We start from the raw sequence: 18,359 nt of genomic DNA on the forward strand, positions 1-18,359 counted from the left end.
TCGGTATTTATTTAAGCTAGCATGTCAAACAGTTAGAGAGCCTCGCTCTGATATTGAAGAACCCACTTCCGTCGTGACGAAATTGTAATTGAGCACTTTAGTACCAATTAAGATCTATTGTCATTCTTCATGCGACTGGCTTCAATTGCGCTAATAGACGTTTATTACAGCCAATGATTTCTCCCCTGCTATTAGAGTGATATATAAATGGTAAGGTGGACAGTTGATGGAACTTCCTAGTTGTTGTCTATTGCAGGGGGACTCCGGAGTTAGCAGTGCTGGTAGCAGCACAGAAGCTTGTTAATTTCAAAATGGACATGTCGCCACCTGACACGCAAACGTCCAACGACGACTCACACGCAAGTAAGTAATTTTTTAAAAGCTTGATTAAAGTTATTGAAATTTTAAATGTAGTGGGTGGTATTTCTTTATTTTATTTTGTCTCAATTTGAAAAGGATGTGAAAATAATTATCTTTAATACGTTTAATTAATTAAATTAGCAATTACTGAAATTATTATTTCTTACATTTCTCAACATATTTGATTTTAGCAATTAATAGAAATTTGAATTAATGATGACATGTATTATACATTTTTTTATCTCTAAATCATTGAATGATCTTTGTTCAATAAATATCCCTTTTGCATATTTTCCAAATGACACGAATGCCGAGTGTTTCATTTTTACATAATTATTAATAAATTAACCGTTGTAAAAATTGCTTTTCTTCGTGCTGAATATTCGGTAATTTGAATATAAGTGACAAATATTTATCTTCAGACTGTTCAGTATAGAAAGGTTAATTGTAAATTAGATGTTGTAAGTCCTTGTATTGTGCACTAAGACCATACATGTATGTTATTGGTACAGTTGACCCTCATTAATCCAGACTTGAGTGCGTTTGTCAATTACGTATATGTTTTTAGTAAACACAAGTTTGATTCAAAGTATGCAAGTCACTTACAGCTGTAGTTGCAAGAATTGTGTTTTCTATAACAACGACCCAGTTCAGAAAGTTATCAATATTTTTTGTATGTATCATTTGACAATAATGGAAAGACGTAATGACCTTCAGTTGTGTTGTCATCAACGAAAAAACGCTCAACATTCACTCGTCCCATGAAATGATAATGTGAGGGAAATGTTAATGGCATCCTATACTTGAACAACCATCGTGGCATATTAGTTACGTAATTAAATCTTAAACTGTCAATTATATAAACATGGTAATACGTTTCTGATGAATTACTGCAGGAAATAATCACTCTGTTTATGTGTCTGTCTGTGTCTAAGTCTGCCCCTTTGTCTGTCTGTGACTCTATCTCTCTGTCTGTCTCCCCTACTCCCTCTCCCTATCTCTCTCCCCCTCTCTCTACCCTCTCTCTCTTCCTGTCTCTCTCCCTCTTTCTCCCTTTCTCTCATCCTCTCTCTACCCCCTCTCTCTCTTCCTCTCTCTCCCCTCCAACTCCTCTCTCTCTCTCTCCCCCCCAACTCCTCTCTCTCTCTCTGCGTCTATCTCTCTCCCCCTCTCTCTACCCACTCTCTTCCTTTCTCTCTCCCTCTCTCTCTCTCATCCTCTCTCTACCATCTCTCTCTTCCTCTCTCTCCTCTCTCTCCCCTCCAACTCCCCTCTCTCTCTCTGCGTCTATCTCTCTCCCCCGCTCTCTACCCACTCTCTTCCTTTCTCTCTCCCTCTTTCTCCCTCTCATCCTCTCTCTACCATCTCTCTCTCTTCCTCTCTCTCCCCTCCAACTCCCCTCTCTCTCTCCCTGCGTCTGTCTCTCTTCCATCTCCCAATCACCCTGGTCCCCTGTTTCTGCACCCCTCCCTATATTTTGGACATTTCCCTTCTTTCATATCTCTCCTTCACACCGGGTTCTCCACACAAAGTGTCCACAGGAATATGGCTTCCAATATCAACTGTCGATTTTAATGTCGATCTTTTAAAAGAAAATACTACATGATATTGGCAACGAAACACTGTAAACGTTTTTGTCTAAATTTCAATGAACAACTTCAAAATTTAAATAACACATTTTAAAACCAATGCTAAACACCCTCGACATCGCAAGCACATTTACTGCTTTTGAAGTCGTCCTCAACACAAAGCGGTAAACACAGTGTTCAAGGGCCCGCCATCATCACAGATTAGCACAGATTTCCTCAAACCAATACGTAGTATGTTCACAACAGGATTTGTACTGATAAACGTGCATTTTGATTCTAAGAGGTTGAATATTATTACTACTGTTCTGTTTACCAACAGCTTCAGTGCCTTATTTCTTCAACAGATATTTACAAATGACGCGTGGTGTCATAGGACAATCTGTTCCATCGATCTTGATTTTCGATAAAGTTTGTTAACTTAAAATAATATATTTAAACAATGCCCTGTTTTTTCGTTATTGCTGTTATTCGCCCAACCAACAGCGTGACAATAATGAAACACACGTGCATGTACAGAAAATTGTTACCTATTGACATAATGTTATTAATATTCTGTGACTTTTTGTGAAATTGCGTGCTCAGTCTTTACTACAAATAAAATATCCCCCCAAAATTTATGATCCCTTACTTTTTTGTTCAGTATTTTAACATCGACAACACCCGTATATTCAGATTTCCTCATTATAATCAATCTACGCCGATCGTTACGTTGAATAAACAGACATTAATTAGAGAGTAAATATCATTTTCCATCCGGATGATTAATTATGACGTGATTACTGTTTGTATGCGGGAGCAAATATCAAATGAAGAAATTGTTGACTTTTTGTCGCACAAGTTTTACGTGTATTGTATTGCATTAAATATTAACAATTATCTAAACGCATTCCCGCAGATAAAGATGTCAACTATATTTGCTCAACCTCAGAATATAAATAATCAGAATTAATTGGCCCACAGTCTGGAAGTGACTACAACGAACGGCTTATTGCACGAATGCTCCAATTGATGTTATCGCGATTTTTGGATAAAACGGAAGTGTTCGTTTATAATGTACACCGTAAAACCAACATTAATACACTGATACGTATTGTGATATTTTTCACAAACACTTCTGGTGGTACAAGGCACCCATTATTATATATAAATTGTCTATATTTATTAAACGTATATCATGCCAAAGATGGAACAACTAATATAATGTTCGTTATTTAGGGAGAGTATATTATTTTCTCAAAAGGTACCAAACTGACCATTAGGCTACTTGTACTGAAATCAGCGCAAGCCATCGTTTGTTTGTTTGTTGTTTAATGCCGCACTCAGCAATATTCCAGCTATATGATGGCTGTCTGTAAATAATCGAGTCCGGACCAGATAATCCAGTGATTGATGTCATGAGCATCGATCCACGTAATTGGGATACGATGACATGTATCAACCTAGTCAGCGAGTCTGACCACCCGATCCCGTCAGTCGCCTCTTACGTCAAGCATAGTCGTCTTTTACGGAAAGCATGGGCTGCTGAAGACCTGTTCTACCCCGGATCTTCACGGGTAGCAAGCCACCGACCTTGCAGGACAGCACAGTTATTATGTGGTTATCATACCTGTTAATACCATGCGTGTTAGGGCGGATAATTGGCCGACGAATAATAATTTAGTCTTTCGTATATACTGAACAAAAAAGGTTAGGGATCATAAATATATTGGGGTATATGCTCATAAAATTGTGTGCTCAGTCTTAAGTAAAAAAATGTTCGAAAACATATTCATGATCCCTAACGTTTTTGTTCAGTATAGTTTACTTCCCACCTAGTTGTGTTATACTACTCAAAGGAAGTTAAAAATCACCCGATTCTTTCATATTACTAAAGTCAATCTGTCACGTTATCTGTCATACAATCCCTCAAACAAATATATCCAATACCGCCCACGCAAGTCTATAACCGTGGGCAATTCTAGATTACTGCAGTTTCTGAAAATGAAGAGTCTCAGGGCTTCTTTTTTAATATAAGTTATTACGATAATTTTAACAACCTTTCAATGCCTTATAAAGACTTCAAGTAACAACTTTTTTTTCTTAAATATATGTTAATTAATAAATGTTAATTCATTTCAGAGACCAGATCTGTGTGATTGTGTTGGTTACCATTGCCGCCACATTATGTTATAAACTAGTTGCAGCATAGGTTTACACTAAACTTCTAAAAATGCTGCATTATATTGGGTGAAGGCACTGTCTCATAACCGCCCCCTCGCCCTCCCAAGCTGCCAGCACAGTGAGAATAAACCATTATTATTTACATACCTGCATAGCGACTTAACTAAACACTTACTCGAGGATTCAAGCTGAGCATTGCCAATTACGATGTTTTATTGCTCTAATAAGTAGGAACGACAAAGCTGTCAAAAGGACAAAGATTGTGGCCACGTTTAGATGACATTTAGACCTTTAGCCACGCCCCTTTTAAGCCCTTGCCCCGCCCCTATCACCTGCCCTGCGGACAAAGCCGGACAGCTGCCCGTCCAACAGGCTAGGGTAAACACGCACGACAATCACGTGCGCCGCGTGAGTCAAGCGCTCTACTAATGAAGTTCACTTGACATGTGACACGGCTGTGCAATAGGCAAGGGTTCTTAATAACATGCGGGTACGTCGTGTTCTGCTCTCGTAATTGTATGTTGAAACAAGGGCACAATGGGACGGGGAAGGATATATAATCTTTAACGCATGATATTGTTTATTAAATAGTTTCATCTTTTGAAAATAAGCCTAATTTTGAGGCGTTGGTCACAAAAATGCAATTGACTCGCGTTGAGTTCACAGGTTGTGCCGTTCAAAATCTTTATTCCTCAAGTTTAGGGCGAAGGGTTTATCAGGTCTAAAAGCTTGCCATTCTACCAAATCAGGTTCGAGTAAAAGAAACAACACTTCTAATCATAATATTTTACACTGAAATGAACGGCTTTAAACATTGAAATTGAAAAGGTGCACGTGTATGTCACAAAACTTAAGAAATTAACTTGTTCTAATAACCTGTCTGTGTGTGAATGGTGTAATAGATTACATTATCTTGGCCAAAAAAGAAAATTCTTTAAACTTAACTTATTTCCGGAGCATGCAATGATTTTCTTCTCAAATGCAATTCCAACAAGATATGTACATTAAAAATATCTGATAGGAATAAAGAATAACGCAACGATCTCAATCAGATCCATGACTAGCAAATGTGATACATGTATAAAATAACAGTTTATAGAGTCCGCATATAGACTCCCTCTTGAAATTGATTATAGGAATAAACTACCTACCTGTATTGTACCGAGATAATTCTAACATACGCATCACGGTTACATACGGACTTAAAGTATATTATCTTAATTAAACTTAATCGCCGTGGACAATTATCATCTAAAGTGAGATTTTTGTTTCATTTTGATGCACCGTTAAACGGTCTTACGTTCAAGCGTAAGGTTCGCAGAGTATTTCACCCAAACGCAACGATCATTATTTGTCTAAATTCTAAAAGTTTTACCGCATTTTGGAAAGTTATCCTTGGTAAAAAGGGTCAAATGCAGTGAAGTGTCAAAAAGTGAAAATATACCGACTCCGTTAGAAAAAAGTCGTTCAGTTGCAGAAAGGAAAATACTTGTACAAAACCGGTGACCGCATATTACTCGGGGAAACGAATGTCGAATTCGCGAAGATGCCGGTAAGAATTGGTCTTCAGCAACCCACGGGATCGGGTAGTCATGCATGTCATCGTATCCAAATTGCATAGATCGATCGACGCTCATGATGTCAATCACAGGATTGTCTGGTCCAGACTCGTTTCTTTACATATAGCTGGAGTATTGCCAAATGCAGCGATTGCAGATTGATTAGTAACAAAAAATATTTTTGATTTTTTGAAAATGTCATATAAGGTATTGTCGATTTAAACTAACTGACAATTAGTATTTCACATGCCTATTTATTGCAAGCGTTGAAACTGTAACAAGCACAGATGTTACACGTTTTCAGTCTTCAACTCCATCAAATAGAAATGGTATAAAAAATACAACCGATTCTCCGAAAATGGCAAATATGGCTCATGCGATTGTATTACGAGTGGACTGCCACTAATCAACTTATTCTGTATTGCAGTATGCTAGATTTATAGGACCCGTGAAGATCCGGTGTAGAATAGATCTTCAGCAACCCTATTCTTGCCGTAAAAGGCGACTATGCTTGTCGTAAGAGGCGACTAACGGGATCGGGTGGTCAGGCTTGCTGACTTGGTTGATGTATGTCATCGTTTCCCAATTGCGTGGATCGATGCTCATGATGTCAATCACTGGAATGTCTGGTCGATTATTTACATAAAGTCATATAGCTGGGATATTGCTGAGTGCGGCGTTAATCAAACAAACAAACAAGCAAACAAAGCTAGATTTATAGATTTAGATGTGTTTTAGTTACATACAATAATTATACGCCTGGGGCCTTCATTCAGTGATACCGCCTCCGTGGTCTAGTGGGAGAGCGGCCGCGTCATACCAAAAGACGTTAAAAGATGGTACTTGTTGTTACCCAACATGGCGCTCGGCATTAAGGGGTTAAAGCAAGGACTGGTCGGCTCGGAGTCAGTACACTGTGTCTGAGTGGGGTATTCATGTTAAACTGGGCCATGGTATCTCAGTGGGCAAGCACTATAAAATCGGCATTAGTCCGGACTAGTACAAGCAGCCACACACACATACACGTACATGCACGTCTCAAAAAAGTGCAAAAAATCTTGATCGGGACGTTAAACCCCATTTCACCTCACCTCATTCACTGAGTAACACACACATAGACTGTTTTTGTTTAAACTACTTCACAAAAAATAACAGAAGAGAAGTAACAAAACTAATATACCGCAGAAATATACACGTAATTATCTTTTGAAATATGAACTCGTTTATTTCGTGAGCTGTGGTTTGACTCTATTTCACCCATGACCACGTGCACGAAATCCACCAAAATATGTTTTTATAAAATACTTTTAGTACATAACAATTTTACCCTCATTGTTTAAAAGTACACTTAAGAATGGCTCCGTACCGAACATATGTAGCTGATATCAGTTCCATATCTCGCTGTCTCTCATTTAAATTCATATACCGTCCAGTCACGAATGCCTTTCCGTAATTTGCAATTATCACCCTATTCATCATTCAATAATGACACTGTTTATGCACTATACTTTCGCTGACATTTCAATTTCAACTTAACCAAGATAATTTCAGCTCATCGCTCCGTCTGCGGAATGATATAATGAAAATGTTAATCACAGTCCCCGAAGCTCTTTGAATGTCAAGGGATAATCTTTTCAAACTTATGAAAAAAATGCAAACATTGAACAATTAACCCTGAAAATGGCAGTGATTTGCTGCTTTAAAAACGTGTGAATGACCCATGTGCTTGGTGCTTCGTTCTTGTCAATTTCAAACCCTTCAATCATGAAATGAAATTGACATTTATTATCTAATAGACAATAAGCATGCACGATGACTCATCGGCGAATACAATGAGATCTAAATACGAATCGTGAAATTATTTATGATTGGGGTATTTGAATAATAAATATATCTCTGTTTGTTGAAAATGAATTTTAATGATCCTAACTTGCGCAATTTTCTCTAAAATTAGCTGTGCCACATACCACGGGTTATGCGAATTGGCTGTAAGAGGTGGTACGAGTCCTATCATAAAGATAGACGTTTATGACTGCTAATGTTAATACCTAGAGGACATATAATTGTAGGGAGGCATTTAGGAATAGTTCGCGCAGCTAGTTATTTATTCATTATTTTTTTATTTACGTCCTGTAATAATGCGCCCCTCGAGGAGACAGATAATTATCATTATTCTCAGAATTCACAATTTCCACTACATTTACCTCGTCTTATATATTTGACTTTAACGGTTAATAATAATAATAATAATAATAATAATAATAATAATCGAAGTCACCTCCTGCTGCCCCTTGTCTTAAATATTTAACTTTAATGGTAAATAATAATAATAATCATCATCATCATCACCTTCTGGTGCCCCTGCGAATACATCTCATGCACTCTAACATGCTCCAAATTATAATTATTAAAATAATCGAAATTTGTATTCGCGGACACCGGGTGTCTTCACTGTTTGATAGTGAATCATAAACATGTTTATTGTTTAGTCGGAATCGTACAATGGAATCGTACAATGGACAATGCTTCGTTAGTCGCTGTTATTCATGGACTACTATACGTAACCGGGTCCTGTCAACACAATGTTTGGTGGCTTGAAAGTGTGAAAGATCCCTTGACGTTGGTCTGTTTTTAATGGCGAGATTTTCTTTGGATCTGGCTGTTCTGGTTTTGGCTTAAACTTAGGATGAATCGACTCTTCGCACAATTCTTTGAAGTGTTTTTTCAACAAATATGGAGAGTGTCCCGGAATAGTAGGTATAACATGTATAATAACCTGTGGCCCACCTGTCCTTCACGCGTGTGTTGATGTGTCCTGATGTGTGTTTGATGTTTCAGGGGGAAAGAGTTTTCTTGTCATGCGGACATGGGAGGATTCGGGTGATGACGTCAGACAAGACACAGAGGAAAACAGCAACGATAAAAATCATAATCAGACACCCAAAAAGCCTCGTCACAGGTACGGTTTTACATTCTTCTTCTTCTTCTTCTTCTTATTATTATTATTACCGCCAGCTCTCGAAGTGAAATGCTTTAATATTGATATATTTGCAATCATTATTCATTTCCAAGAAACCGCCGTCATATAGCTGGAATATTGCTGAGTGCGGCGTTAAACAACAAACCAACCAACAACCATTTCCAAGAAACGTATTCTGATCAAGTGGTTTTTGGCGCACAGCGAGTTGCGTCTCTTTGTTACACCAGGATGCACTTGTTGCGAGCTCGGATTCCAGCTTCGCCCCGATTATTATCTCAAGAGCGTCATACCATTTCCGTGTTGTGTGTTTTTTCACCCGATCGCGAACTGCGCCACGTTGATCTTTCCTTCCTCATTTAAGCTGACACGCCGTAATCAGAATTATTTTTCAAAGTGGCTTTAAACCCAACTCACTCACTCACTCACTCTGTGTTCTTCTCCAGGACAACTTTCACGCCGTATCAGCTGGAGGAGATGGAGAAGGCGTTCCGCAGAGCTCCTTACCCGGATGTTGTGACGCGGGAGGAGCTCGCGCAGAGACTGGGGCTTCACGAGACTCGCGTACAGGTAAATTTATCTGTCGATCTTTCCTGTCCCTACCGGAAGCAAGACCCCTTTAATTATCCAGGGTATTGCACCTGCCTTTTAATGTAAACAAAACAAGTATTGGCGTCACAATATTCATCACAACGTACGTCCGATTATTAAATTTTGAGTGACCTGAGGCAACCGAGGTGACCACATTTCTTGCAATCAGGGTTGACAAGATTCAACCAGGGTTAACCAGTGAGAGAGTGAGTGAGTATGGTTTTACGCCGCTTGTAGCAGTATTCCCGCAATATCACGGCGGGGGACACCAGTAATGGGCTTCACACATTGTAGCCATGTCGGGAATCGAACCCGGGTCTTCGGCGTGACGAGCGAACGCTTTAACCACTAGGCTACCCGACCGCCCCTAATATTCTTGAGAAACCGGTACCCGACCGCCCCTAGTTATCCAGTGTTAATTAAACATAAATAAAACGCATAAAATACAACGTTACCGGCAAAATACAACATAGATGGCTGGAGAAGAAGAAACGCAACAGCCATATGTTTTGCTACAACACACACCTATGAGAGGTTAACAAGTGTTTCACTACTCGACAAATGTTCCATTGCATCTTTTCTATTTAATGTTAGTAAAACGACAAAAAAGTTCAATAACGCGTGGGACAAAGAGAGATGCAATATCACCGCCAAAGTTGCATTGTTCATTCCAAAACATTTATATCAACAATCAGAAGTTAAATAGCCCTGACGCACATCAGAATAAATATATACTCTCAATACCAAGTGAATTATATTCATTATTATGGTTTTATTCATGATTGAATCAATAAATAAAACTAATTATCTTTAACAATAACGTCACATGGAGGCTTCTGACCAGAGTCCCACACCCCAAGGGTTCAGAAGGTATGGGCAACTTAGAGCAACCGAAGAAGGACGTAAATGAGTTCACGCGTGCTTACATTGGTCAATCAAGGTTAACGTGGGTCATAACTTGGGTCAACGCGGGTTCAACAGGATCATCCAGGGTTTTGAAATCGAACACAATCCCTTTCATAGTAAAATAGGTTTGATTGTTTTACTTGTTGTTTAACGCCGCACTCAGCAATATTCCAGCTATATGACGGCGGTCTGTAAATAATCGAGTCTGGACCAGAAAATCCAGTGATTGACATCATGAGGATCGATCTACACAATTGGGATACGATGACATGCATCAACCAAGTCAGCGAGCCTGACTACCCGATCCCGTTAGTCGCCTTTTACGACAAGCATAGTCACCTTTACGGCAAGCATGGGTTGCTGAAGACCTATTCTACCCCGGATCTTCACGGGTCCTATTAGTGAGAACGGTAACTCGCGACAGTACGCTACCGACGTTATAACGGCGGCTTTGGTTTCGAGTACATCATTATCACGATAATACACGTTCACATGTATTCTTTGTATCAATTTGGAGGAATGTGAATGATCGACTCGCAACACATATGTGTAGATAAATCCACTTTTCGCTGTCTTTGCCATAATACACTGCACACACTTACACACTACCTACAATAAGGCCAAACGTTATGTGTCGCTTTCAATATAAATTATTTCAAATACTGTAATAAGAACTTTTGGAAGATTTATCTTACAAAGTTCGAAACAACGAATTATGAAGAATATAAAAAAAGGTTTCGGACAACCGACTTTAATCTTTGTGGCCAAATAGCCGTAAACTTAAAACTGGCGCACTAAAAAAACATATCATTTGTTGTAGACTATATTTTAATGTAATTTAATTTTTAAACGTTCCAAGAAGGGAATACAAACAAGAAGACTATATTTGTGGTTATTTTGCAGGTGTGGTTCCAGAACAGACGGGCAAAATGGAGGAAAGGGGTGGCACCGAAAGTCAGCGTGTCCCCGTGTGAAGGTAAATCTTATATGAAGCGTAGCAAAATGAGGTATCATGTGCACATCCAGTGGTATGACGGCGGTCTGTAAATAATCGAGTCCGGACCAGACAATCCAGGGATGGACATCATGAGCGTCGATCTACGCAATGGAGATACGATGACATGCATCAACAAAGACAGCGAGCCTGACCACCCGATCCCGTTTAGTCGCTTCTTAAGACAAGCATGGGTTGCTGAAGACCAATTCTAAACCGGATCTTCACGAGTCTCAGTGTGAAGGAAGATGTTATATATGAGAGTGCCAGTGAGGTGACCATAATCCCCGTGGGGAATCAAGGGTGCAATATCACCCAGCATCCCATGCCTTTAGGATCCGGTGGTCACAATGTTTGACCTGGTTCATCCTGTGACCAACATCGTCGCTCATACTATCAACCACTGGTATACCAGTCATCGACTCGATTTTCAAGACGCTTAAATTATGCATAGTACATTGAACAGTCACACCTCCCCTCAGAGATGATGTTGAAGGTCATCTCCAAACTCTAGGTATTGTAGAATGTCATGCAACCCGGCTTGCTTGGGTTGAGTCAAATAGTTCCTCTTATTGTTGTTATTATTATTATTATTATTATTATTATTATTATTATTAAAACCGGTCAGTAGATCAGCGTGCACTCGATTGGGGAATATAAAACCCTAGCTGACTCTCGAAGGTTAACAGTCACATTACCATACTACCGGGTACCCACTTACTGCTGGGTTATCAGAGGCATATTTCGAATAAAATCACTTGACTGAGGTGCTGAACACGGTCACCCGTCCAAGGACTTTTTGCGACCAACGTTCCTTAACGTCACCTCATGACCATCTCCCACCATGTTTATCCATGCATCGAATCTTGACAAATGGAACCATTATATTTCAACCTTTGCCATTTCAGGCCCTGAAGAAAGAAAATCGATGCCAGTCCCAGTGTCCGACATCCCACCCCTGAGAGACCAGCCCCCGTCTGCCTCCCCCTGGAGTCCCTGGACGCTCCCCGGGGGGTACATCTGGTATGCAGGCTGGATGCCGGGGTCCCCGTCCTGCTCATGGTCACCGCCACCAGGGTGCGCTTTACCGGAATCACGTGGTCCCTGTCACATGACCGACCTTCGCGGTGGTCTCAAACTGCCCAGAACGAGGCCAGAAGGTCGGAATCCCCTCGCGTACGTCACGTAGACGTGCTTATCTTGTAAATGTACAATAAGTTATTTAGCAATGGGACAGTGGAATATTAATATAAAATGCCTTGGGTATGAACGTCGTCCTAGGACTTCGTACACTATTTGCATATTGTGTACATTTTGTAAATTTGTAAATATGTTTTTGATAGGAATGTTTAGTGTTCAATTGTTGTTCATTGACGCAACATTGTAACAGCTGTGCATCGCCGCCTGTGCCTTCAACGTGCCTTATTTGTATGAATTGTACATACGCTGTAAATACACTGATTGTATTGTTGCTACACAAACACACACCAGTACGAAGATTAATATATGACACCGCACTCCCTAGACGCTTTTCAAATGCAAATATCCAGTCAAGTCATATATATATACGTTCCCCGTGAAGATCCGTGTTAGAGTAGGTCTTCAGCAACTCATGCTTGTCGTAAGAGGCGACTAACGGGATCGGGTGGTCAGGCTGGTTGACTTGGTTGATGCATGTCATCGTATCCCAATTGCCTGTTTTACAGACCACCGTCATATAGCTAGGAGAGAGAGAAAGAGAGAGAGAGAGAGAAATTTTTTTCGGACTAACTTGTTCAGCTACATCTGCTAAACCAGACATTTCTTTTATTTAAACTATGAGCCTATATTTCTTTAAAAAAATGTATTTTTGTGGCTCACAATTTCCTTTTTTAACAGTCAGAAGCACCATTATGTTTTTTTACTTATCAGTGTATTTGTAGGTGGTTGTTTAACTTATCCTTTCTCAGTCGGTAAACATTTACGACATGCGTAAAACTTTCTCCAACATTTAATAAAAGAGATGCTGGCAAAGTCGCCGCAGTTTTCTGTGAACAGTTGGGCCCACTCCCTTGGGAGCGCCAGAACTCGTGGGTTCGAATCCAAGATTTGTGCTGAGTATATTTCCAGGTTTGTCAGGGCCATATCAGTGCTCAATGGTTCTCAGACCTGCAATATGTCAGTCTTTCCTACCACATTTAGCTTACGCACCGCAATGTAACTAAAATTATCACACTCACTCACTCACTCACTCTGTATCCTGTACTGAAACAGTACTCACACACGACCACTCAACCCCACTCCCGACACATGCACCACCCAACCCGACCCCCGACACATACCCCCACCCAGCCCCACCCACGGGGAATACACACTGTCTTGTCAGTGTCTTGTATGTTCAGTATTCCATGTATGTCTGTGTAATGAACTACCACTTGTACGTGTGTGTGCCTGTGATCAGTGGATTCAATCGTGCCAAATCTCCAGTATTGCCAAACCCTAAAGTGTCTTAGTGATTGTGTAATAAAGATTGTATATACAACCCACCCTGGGTGTTGAATGTTGTTTGCTAGTACAGATGTATGTAGCGGTAGTTTTAAGGGCGACAATGGAACACAAAAAGATTTTATCAATGCCCGTTGTTCATGTCGTAAAGTAATAAGGTGAGGTGAAATGGGGTTTAACGTCGCGTCCAAGATTATTGCACTTATATAGCGACGTGCATGCGCGTGTGTTTGTGGCTGCTCGTACTAGTCCGGACAGATGCCGATTTATAGTGCTAGCACACTGAGATACCATGCCGCAGTTTAACATGAATACCCCACTCAGACACAGTATACTGACACCGAGCCGACCAGTCCTTGTTTTAGCCCTTTAATGCCGAGCGCCAGACAGGGTAACAACAAGTACCATCTTTTAACGTCTTTTGGTATGACGCGGCCGGGGATCGAACCCCGGACCTTCCGCTCTCCGGGCTGACCCTCTACCACTAGACCGCGGAGGCGGTCCGTAAAGCAATTAAGTACACTGAACAAAGACATAAGGGATCATAGATATTTGGGGATATATTTATGAAATTGGAAGCTCAGTCTTCACTATATCCCCTAAAATATTCACGATCTCTTAGTTTTTCGTTCAGTATATCTAATGCCCCCCTTTCACTGTCCCGAATCACCCCGAATCGGCAAGTTTCGAAATTCGTGATGATTCGGCAAATAATGTAAACTTACGTGGAGAATCGGTAGGAGGTACGAAGCAGTTACGACAAACGTACGACGGAGTTACGAAAACTCGTGGCTAATCGGGTTGAACAATATGAAGAATGCCAGGAATGGGTTAAGAAACATGTACGAATTACAAGATTCATGTACGGGCCATGCACGAATTGTAAGAATCACCTACGACTAAGTTACGAATATGCCGCATGCATGTACGAATGCAGGACGATCGCAACGAATAAGAAACGACTAATACGACATATTTACGAATAGTTTGCGAAAATCGGTACTTCTCCTGACACTTCGGCATGTTCTTGGGTCCAGCAAGGCTAAAAAGCCCCCGGTCGCTGGCCAACCATTCATTTCCACCATTATTGTTGTTCTTACTTAATTCTTACATGATACGTAGTTGACTCGGGACATTCGTGGCTGTTTCGGGATGTTTTCGGGTTGAGGACAAGACATTTTGGGAGCCACGAATCGCTAAGAATGCAAAAGAATCGATTACGAAGCTGTTAGGGAACATAAGAATTCATTACAAATGGATTACGATACAGCCACGAAATTGCAATTCGGGGACCCTTCAACGAAAGTTTTTGACAAACAAACTTTTTCGACGATTCGACGAACTCATGCCAACTGTACGAATGTTTGGGAATCAAATAAGAGTCATTTAAGAACTTCAAGAAATGATTGAGATTTATTTACGAACATGAAAAATTTCCTGTTCGGGTGATTCGAGATATTCGTGGTCGTAGTGAAATGGGGGCATAATATCAATCGTTGAAATCACCCGATAGTTGCACTCAAAAATGTAATTAAGATCTCTATAGGAAACATTAATACATCTAGGATCCACTTGTGCCTACTGGAAAAAGTTTTGCAAATTTTGTTATCTTTGCGGGCATTGAAAAAAGTTCAAATACTAAAGTTCAGTACAGTTCAGTTTGAACGGTGGTACGTAATAGAGTATTCAAATGTAAAATGAGTGAGTGAGTGAGTGAGGATGGTTTTACGCCGCTTTAAGGAATATTCCAGCAATATCAGGGCGGGGGTCACCAGAAATGGGCTTCACACATTGTACCCAAGTCGGGAATCGAACCCGGGTCTTCGGCGTGACGAGCGAACGCTTTAACCACTAGGCTACCCGACCGCCCCCAAATGTAAAATGAGTGGACAGATGTTACTTAAAGCAGTTGTAAGGAATAAGATAATACTTCTTTTGAGAAAGTCGGTGGACATTGCCCTAAGCATATGGGTCTCCAGCTTGTTATATTCCGACTCACTTCCTGTTGATATGAAGGATCAAGGTTACTAGGGGTTACAGGTCATTTGAATCGGTGTACAAAATCACAAAAATAAAATAAATAGAGAACGTGTGTTCAGAAGATTTACCTGATACCTCCGTTTGGACAGCAAACACGCGGATCAGGGGAGTGTCGTCGCCACTCACCTTCTGGTTTTTTTCCGAGAGGACACGAGTAGTCACAGCCCACGAGGGGAAGTGTCATTGTGTGTGCGTGCGTGCGTGCGTACTTGCGTGTTCCAATTTCCTAGACATTAATGGTCATTCGGTGTGATTAGATTCATCATTATTCCTAATGTCGCTTTGTGACATTGTGATTATTATCGTTGGATTGACGAAATCAATTTCATATGGTAAAATTGTCGCTTCCGGCAGAGATCTTTGTCGCCTGACATTGGTAGCATAGATCAGTACAAGACGGGTCTCATTGCTCAGTGGTCCGTATTCAAGAAGTTTTATTGTGAAGACTAAAAATAGATGCCTTTGGTGACATAATTGACGATACAGTTATTGTATTCATATGCATATAATAAACAAATCACAATTTGTGAAAGACAACATCTTTACAAACAGATAGTTTATTTCATAATCAACCTTCTCCATTGGTGTCTACAGAGACACAAATACTACATCTAAGCACATCATTCTTATCAGTCTTGTGTAACACAGTTCACAGCTTCATCTATGTACAAGTAATTATAGATATATTGTATTGATATTGATCATTTATTGCCGTCCCTTGTTATGGGATTGTGTTAAAATGCACACAACACACTCTCGTCTCAATCCTACATGTCTTAAGAATTCTGTTTAAGAATTGACTTCAATATTTTTGGCTTTTATGGCATTAACGTTAAACACATATTGAAGTCAATTCTTATCAATAAATACTTCAACAATGACAACTTCATATGCAAAACAACAATTCGAATCCGTGACATCGTTCTGCGCAACAAAAGGATATGGGGTAGCCTGGTGGTAAAAGCGTTCGCTTGTCACGCCGAAGACCCGGGTTCGATTCCCGACATGGTACAACGTGTGAAGCCCATTTCTGGTGTCCCCCGCCGTGATAATGCTTGAATATTGCTAAAAGCGGCGTAAAACCATACTTATTCTCTCAGCGCAATAATGCAAAAGAAACCCCGCTTTGTCTTTTTTCAATTACAGTAAAGTACGGTTATAACGAACTCAAAGGGACTACTAATTTTAGATCGTTATAACCGTAGTTCGTTATAAGCATATATACAGCATAGCTACTGCAAATAGTCGGGACCAAAAACGTAAGTTCATTATAAGCGTGATCGTTATAACCGCAGTTTACTGTAGGAAACAGTATTCTGTTAGTGGGCGTGGCCTGTTGTGATATATGGACAAATAAACGGCCCAAATTTGCTTGGTTAACCAAATACTCCGGAGTCACTTACAGTGAAGATTACGAAGATTTCGTCCAAGGTTTCACTGCAATCAAGACTCGTTTCAATCGTCACTCTTCGACCCTTTCCGTAACCGCCACTCGTCTTTCGATCTAACCAAAGAGAAGGCGAGTGATCACGATCCTCGCGGCCTGTTCAGAAATCTGATTGTCTCGGAATGATACGAACTGACACGAATGGCACGATCTACACCAGGGGGAGAAGTTATTGTATATGATTTCATGGATAATCAAACATGCATTGAAAATTCCTGCGGTTACTGGTGTAACCTTAAGGCACACCATTCAGCACTGTGCATTTTGTATTTGCTATAGGTCATTTCTATCCAACTGTGAACCTAAAGGCAGCCATCAAACGCACATTTCAAGCGCTGCTTTAATTCTCAAACGAGGCTGACATTATTGTTTTATTCTGGGCGTCAATGGGTTTTCTAACCTTAATGTCATGGACGAGATGTTCATAAACAATATATGACACTGTGACACTGTGACGTATATAGGTCACATGCTACTTATGGTCATGCGGTCTTTGGGTTACGGTCGATGTCTTCCTTTAGCTATCCTTTACAGGAGTGAACGAGTGAGTGAACTGGGTTAAAGGACGCTGTAACCAGTTATGGGATGTTATGTGGGATGGAAACCCCTAAAAGATGCAGGGCGTGGACATTTATTGCTTTGGTGAAACAGGGGTATGTTTCTGACAGACCAAGACACAAAATCAAGCGAATTTAAGATTCGACCCACGATTGTCGAGACGACTGGCTTGGTTAGGGGACACAACTCTAAACTGAAAACTGTGGCGCTTATGACGACAGGACCTCCTGCCCGGCTACAACAAGAACACAAATTAGTTTTCAATTTAAAAAACACCCCACCCCAGACTATCACATGGTCGGTCCTTGTAATGTTATGTAATATTTATAAGTCACCGTATAGTGGAGGTTAACCATATGGCAGACAAGTATGATTGTCTTAACGAACGAAGTTGGTTGGTTGGTTGGTTTGTTGTTTAACGCCGCACTCAGCAATATTCCAGCCATACGACAGCGGTCTGTAAATAATCGAGTCTGGACCAGACAATCCAGCGATTAACATCATGAGCATCGATCCACGCAATTGGGATCGATGACATGCATCAACCAAGTCAGCGAGCCTGACCACCCGATCCCGTTAGTCGCCTTTTACGACAAGCATAGTCACCTTTTACGGCAAGCATGGGTTGCTGAAGACCTTTTCTACCCCGGAATCTTCACGGGGTCTAACGAACGAAGTATTCAGTTAAGGGTAA

At 40.5% G+C, this 18,359-nt stretch overlaps 1 protein-coding gene across 1 annotated transcript; it reads left to right on the forward strand.

Annotated features, from left to right (window-relative positions):
* The first annotated feature begins 213 nt into the window (after positions 1-213).
* LOC124130897 (retina and anterior neural fold homeobox protein 2-like) lies at positions 214-13,661 on the forward strand. The gene is made up of 5 exons (XM_046493954.2): positions 214-363; positions 8,507-8,627; positions 9,092-9,215; positions 11,046-11,118; positions 12,045-13,661. Exons 1-5 carry the CDS (start codon positions 312-314, stop codon positions 12,323-12,325), a joined length of 651 nt encoding a protein of 216 aa, XP_046349910.2. The 5' UTR covers positions 214-311; the 3' UTR covers positions 12,326-13,661.
* The last annotated feature ends 4,698 nt before the right edge of the window (positions 13,662-18,359 follow it).

The sequence above is a fragment of the Haliotis rufescens genome, unplaced genomic scaffold, assembly GCF_023055435.1.
Source record: "Haliotis rufescens isolate VD_foot unplaced genomic scaffold, xgHalRufe1.0.p SCAF_143, whole genome shotgun sequence".
Classification (NCBI taxonomy): Eukaryota; Metazoa; Mollusca; class Gastropoda; order Lepetellida; family Haliotidae; genus Haliotis; species Haliotis rufescens.

What these genes read in the sequence shown, in the direction of transcription:
- LOC124130897 (XM_046493954.2), top strand. Translation starts at nt 312, where the DNA reads ATGGACATGTCGCCACCTGACACGCAAACGTCCAACGACGACTCACAC. An exon ending in TTCACGAGACTCGCGTACAG is followed by an intron (nt 9,216 to 11,045) that starts GTAAATTTATCT and finishes GTTATTTTGCAG; the next exon opens with GTGTGGTTCCAGAACAGACG. An exon ending in CAGCGTGTCCCCGTGTGAAG is followed by an intron (nt 11,119 to 12,044) that starts GTAAATCTTATA and finishes TTGCCATTTCAG; the next exon opens with GCCCTGAAGAAAGAAAATCG.